This window comes from Solea senegalensis, linkage group LG2 (assembly GCF_019176455.1).
Source record: "Solea senegalensis isolate Sse05_10M linkage group LG2, IFAPA_SoseM_1, whole genome shotgun sequence".
Taxonomy (NCBI): Eukaryota; Metazoa; Chordata; class Actinopteri; order Pleuronectiformes; family Soleidae; genus Solea; species Solea senegalensis.
The window spans coordinates 5,466,698-5,472,703 of record NC_058022.1 but is presented as its reverse complement, the minus strand read 5'-3'; the positions used below and the strand labels follow the sequence as shown (position 1 = coordinate 5,472,703).

At 40.0% G+C, this 6,006-nt stretch overlaps 1 protein-coding gene across 1 annotated transcript; it reads right to left on the bottom strand.

The window, feature by feature from the left end:
• Positions 1-1,292: 1,292 nt before the first annotated feature.
• cnot9 (CCR4-NOT transcription complex subunit 9) lies at positions 1,293-5,961 on the bottom strand. The gene is made up of 8 exons (XM_044013525.1): positions 5,570-5,961; positions 4,930-5,115; positions 4,697-4,812; positions 4,296-4,405; positions 4,054-4,163; positions 3,776-3,874; positions 3,450-3,541; positions 1,293-2,614 (listed from the first exon to the last, which is right to left on the bottom strand). Exons 1-8 carry the CDS (start codon positions 5,585-5,587, stop codon positions 2,446-2,448), a joined length of 900 nt encoding a protein of 299 aa, XP_043869460.1. The 5' UTR covers positions 5,588-5,961; the 3' UTR covers positions 1,293-2,445.
• Between the last annotated feature and the right edge of the window lie 45 nt (positions 5,962-6,006).

Genomic DNA, 6,006 nt, shown 5'->3' with positions numbered 1-6,006 from the left:
TGCAGAAAACCATTGATATTCATATTTAACAATGACAATGTTGACATTGCACATATTGTGTATATTTGCATTCATATTTTTAAATAGTTGTGCAGTACCACCTTCATTCTTATAGTCTTGCTGCAGTAACACCGTAAATGTCCTATCTTATATTAAATGATCCCCTTGCCTGATAAATCAGTGACAAATCAGATACTCCATGATACAGGAAGACTGGAAGAGAGATTTCCTGGAGAGAGTACCTGGCAACATGCCACCTTTGCAGAGAAGAGCCTTGATTTGAGCACAGTAGTTTAAAGTTGAGTTTGAATCAGTTTGGAGACGCTAATAAAACTTGACTGAATGACGGTAACTAACAACCTGGACGCCTGAAATAAAGACGGAAAACATCACTTTGTGTCAAGCTAATGCACTCCTCCATTTGCAAAGCTCCCTGAACTAGGCCCATTATGACTTAATCTACAGCAGCTCTTTCCTCATAAAAAGAGCCAAAAAATCATCAACAACAACAACAACAACAAACAACAGCACAATACATACTTAGGAATCATTCCACAAGGGGATCAGATTTGCTCACAAATGGAAGGCACGAGCAAAGGTGTTTTCCGTGATGCATGACATCTGTCTCAGTCATTGTGATGATAATGGAACCTAAGGGGGCAACAATCTGTTAATGTACCGGTAAAAGCAGATGAAAGCTCATCAGCGAAGTCTGAGCGGCTGTTAGATGGAGCACTCAGTGAGCACAGGTGAGACGCTGTCTTGTCCAACTGACACGGTAAAAGCGAACTTAAAAATGATGTATGATCTGCCATGAATTATGTCCCAGTTTAGAAAGAAAGTTATAGGTGATTTTTGAAAACTGATGCAAGCCTGATGGGGCAACGCTGCACAGTGGCACCCGATAAAAATAATGGCAATCGGAGTTGCATATATTTATTGAGGCAAGAATGTACTTGAAGGTGATGTCATCAGAGATTTGGATAAGAAATAATGGCTTCACGGATAAAAACGGTGGTTCTCAAACTGTGGTGCGTGTACCACCAGTGGTACGTGAGCTTCCTCAGGACAATCTGAAATAATATTCTACTGTATATACCGGGGTATGTGATCGGAGTGGAGGAATAGAAATCCATACCAAAACACCACTTGGAAAATGGAAACAAGATCAACTCAAATCATTCAGTAATATAGGTAGGACTCGACCCATATGACTGAATTACGTTTGGTTTATGTTTGCCCATCTTAACATGCTCATTTTCGGCAGTACACTGGACTCTTAGAAATAATGGTGGGGTTTCTCTCAATATTTATTCAGAAATTCTCAAACTCATACATTAATTACTTAGAAAAATAATTTGGGAGTCGCAAGCCTTCTCTCAAATCACAGTGGTGCTGGATTAAAAACTATCAGCTGGTGAAAGAGTTTGTGTAGGCTCTCCTTTTTCCTTTGTGTGTCACAGTCCTTGTCAGGTGATTCAGTCACTCTGAATTGCCCATAGAAGTGAATGGTGTGTGTATTTGTAGTATGGAAGCTAGACAAATTATTTAATAATGCATAATTTCCTATAGATTGATTTTTTCTTTAAAAAATGTTGCGAAATTTTATTACAATAAATGGCAGTTACTTTTCCTTACATTGGATCTATAGGTCTTTCAAAATTCCCTGTGGATAAAACAGAATCCCTATCCACTTATCACATTGATGAGATTCAGCTTTTACTTAATGGGACATCAACTACTAAATGTACTATAGAGAAAAACGATCACTGTATGAATAAACTCCAGGATGTTACAGAAAATCCACAGAAGCTTGGAAAAACACACGGAAGATTAAAAAGTCTTATTAGAAACTTGCAACAAGAACCAAAACATTTCCTTCAGTGAAGTGAAATGTTACATGAGTTGAAAAGAGCTGAGTTGACATTTATCAATGACACTGAGGCATGAAGTGTGACTAATACAAAAAAACTGAGTTAAGCTGAATTTTAAATGTACACTGGTCCATTTCCTAGTCTGTTTTGTTGTAGCTCACCTAAGCAGCAGCAGCAGCAGCAGCAGCAGCAGCAGCAGCAGCAGCAGCAGAGATTGGTTCTCCTGGTGACCCTCACATGTTACACAGTAGAGAATAGTTTTTGATAGAGAAGATTTTGTTCAACTGTGAAGGAAACAAAATTTGCGGGCTCTTGCCAAAAGAATTTTATGTCAAACACAAATATACCAACATCATCAATGATTTCAGAACTGGCTTTCAGAATCCAGCCATTCACTACCAGGCTCTTTAAAAAAAATCTCTTTTGATAGTAGCCGCATGTGTCTTTTTTTTTAAGTCCCTTTACTTTGACGACAGTTGTTTTGCTATAGCACCACATTTGGCAAAAAAACCTAAATCTAGACTCCGCGACATGTGCACAGTCCTTCTGCGTCGTCTGTCAGCGCACACTTTCACTGTGGAGCCAGTGGGATGCCTCGAGCATCGGTGACTTGACCTTCCTGCAGGTTCTTGACCAGCTGGGCCAGCCAGCGCTTGGTGGTGGTGTCGTCCTTCAGCACCTGAGCAAAGGTGCTGTCTTTGAGCTGGTCAGGCAGACACTGACGCAGGGCTTCTCTGGCTCTGCAGGAAAGAACACAAACGCATCACAAAACAATAGATCTCTCAAAAAGGCAGGGGACAGTATAGAATTCGATACTTTTCATTTTGGTTGCCTTTAATGACATTATCTGCTTTACTGTCTGTGTTGTAACCACAATCATTTTGGTTTCCTTATATGCATTATTGATTTAACTTAAAGGCATACCAACTATAATGGATCTTGAATATCCCATCTATCAGAAGGAAAAGCTCTACTTGCAAGGGTTCACCCAGGACATTCTTTTTAGAGGAGTGGAAAGGCAGAAATGTGGCTCTGCGGTCTTTAAAATAACTTGCACTGTAAAAACTCTCATCAGTTTTCTCAACACAACACACAGTTGCTCTCAGCCACACTCAAGGTCCCCCTACTGGTGTCTCAGTGTAATTGACATAATGACGTGTACATTTACAGTTGATTTTGCTGACAGGCTGTACTGAGGTATATTCTTTCCTATCACACCCTCCACAGAGTCAAAATCATCACCACAGACTAACACAAACAAAGAAAAACCCATCATATTCAGTCTCAGGGAGATGACAGCAGGGGTGTAAAGGTACGGGTATTTGTTCAGGGATGTTACTCTCATTCAGTAATGTTACACATTTAACCAATGCTGGATAGTTATATTAAAAATTAAAAGACAGAAAAGAAAGAGAGAAGACATGACTCATAGCTCCTCCTAGTGGCACTGAAAGTCACACTCCATCTGTGTCTAAGCTTCCAGGGCTGTGTGGGTGTAATCCATAAAAGCACCACTCTGGAGAGCCAGGGTTAACCACAGGTGACTAACAAAGTATCACTTGAACTCTACTCTACCTGAGATTATCTGAGAGACGTAGGTAGCAGCGAACAACGTGCTTCAGCAGACGTGCTGATGGTTCTTTCGAGAGCTGCAACACCATTTTGCCCTAAAAAGAAACAAGACGGTTAATGATTTTGCAGTGTAAATGATGTATAGATGAGCATTGCTCACTCAATACATACACTGTTTAGACTTTAGTTTGTTTGCACTGTCAATACTGTTGATGTACTTGTTATTCTGCGTGACGACTAAATTTTGTGATGAACGCCAAGTGTCACCCAGCACAGACACTACAAATGTACATTTAATTCAAGTATGGTGTTCCCCCAGAGCCACTTACAAGGATCATGGCCACGTGTGAGAAACGTTCATAAGTCTGACAAATGTAGGCCAGCCCTGTGTCATCCAGGAGAATCTTCTGCAGTATAAAAGTAGCAACCTGTCAAACAAAACAAAGTCAAGGACGATGAGTGGTATAATCATGTTATAGCGACCCGATATATTACATAGTGATATAAATAATACTGTTTTCTAACATTTTAAAGGGGGAATATGAATACAATTTGTGTAGAATTTAGAGGCAACTGGGATGAATAGTGCTGGGGAGAAATTAAGTACCGTCTTGGAGAGTTCACTGCCTGATTCCATGATACGGAGACACAGCGGGATGATTTCAGTTGTAAGGAGGAAGTTAATCACTTCTTGTTCATCTGTTTTGACCAAGGCACCTATTGTAAATACATACAAAAGGACATATTGGTGAGGGTTTAGATACATCATTTTGTCTAAATAATACTCATCCACAAAATCAGACAGATATTAAGGCCAAGATACTAATTAAAACATGAACAGATTTTTACCTATGACTCCAAGGCTGGTGAGTCGCAGGTACTCAAATGGACGTGTTTTGCTCACAGTGTGCAGAAAAGGGTAAAGGAAAAGAGGGATGTGAGCAGCAAGAAAGGCCGACCTGGTGACGAACAGAGAATTAATATGACTTTCGTCAGTGGGGCTTCACTTGGAGACCACAACAAATATCAATCATAAACTCTGAGATTATTTGATTGCTTTGTGGTTTTCACATTGTTACACTGAAAATTAAAACATTTTCATAAATGTCAACAGAAATTGTGGTAAATTATTTGATCTTTTGTACATCCAGTAGTTAAATCCATCAGGAACATTCCATGACTAAAGATTCTGAACATAACCTGCTAACAGTAAAACACTTTAAGCAATGGATCAATAAGTTTTTCATTACCGTGTTTCAGGGTGTGAGGCGACACACTGCAGAAGTGCCAAGGCATTGCAAACTCTATTAGATTGGTGAGCTGTAAGTGTGGGCGGGTTTATAGATGGATAGATGTTCACTATTTCCTAATAAAACAAATGATCAGATAAAAGAAATCATTTAGACCACACGACAGTAGATAAATGAACACAGAAACATTAAGAGATTACACAGTTACGGAATGGACATTGGTTGGGTCATACCTGCAACAGAGCAGCAATGGTGCCACAAGAGTGCCAGAGCATTGGAGCTAGGTCTGGCACTGACTCACGTTTCTTGCTTAGTTCAAGCAAGGCATTCTCTCTGGTTTCTGGACTGGATAATTCATTGATCCACTGATAGATCTTCTCCCGGTCCACCTGGGCCAGAGCTGTGACATTGGTCACTGCCTGTGAGACGAAAGATAAATAAGTGACAAATGCATTCAACCAAAACCTGAAGTATGTTATCTGTATTTACCATTTACCCATATTACAAAACACATATATATTCGATTAAAGTTTATAAAAGCAAATTACTTTATCCTGGTGGTTTTTACTTAGTATGTGGCCTGGCCGTCACAAACGGTTCTAACACGTACATTAAAATAGTTAATAATAATTATAGTGACAGACAACTGGAATTCTAATCTTTAGGTTAGACCGACAACCCCAGTAAATGTTCAAGTTGACTAAGTAATCCAGTTAACGCTAAATTAATTTTGATTTATTTGGAGTAACCAGCATTATACCTGCTATTGCCAAAGCGTCGATTATGATGACAGTTTTAAGCGCCTTACACTTACATTAGGAGATGCTATGTGCTAAATTTGCAGTATGCTACGTTGATTGAAGGTGTACTTACTGCTCCCGTCGCCAGCATCCTCTAAAGCTCTTATTCGTCCTGGTCTTTAATGTGTAGATATAACAGCAGAATCGTGGTAGTAGTGTAGTGGCAAACTAAACACGACTGCAATGAAACAAAGTTGGCGTGGCTAACATACGAACAGCTAGCCCAAACTAGCTGCTAAGTGTCCTGACAAATTGAATCGGCGCCGAGCCAGTCAACAACTACATGACTTCATTGAGATAACGGCAAAACAAAACGTTAATGTTTTCTCATTTGTGCACCGCACCACCACCCCTGGGTCGAAACGGAACGCTAATTAAACGAAAAACACAACGCAGTAGCGCTTTGTTGTGCAGCGGTAGAACGTTGATGCCAAGGAGGTGCGAATTATCGCGAGAGTGCGGACGCCAGCTACGCACTCTCGATGTGCACTTCCGTCGTAAATTTTCACA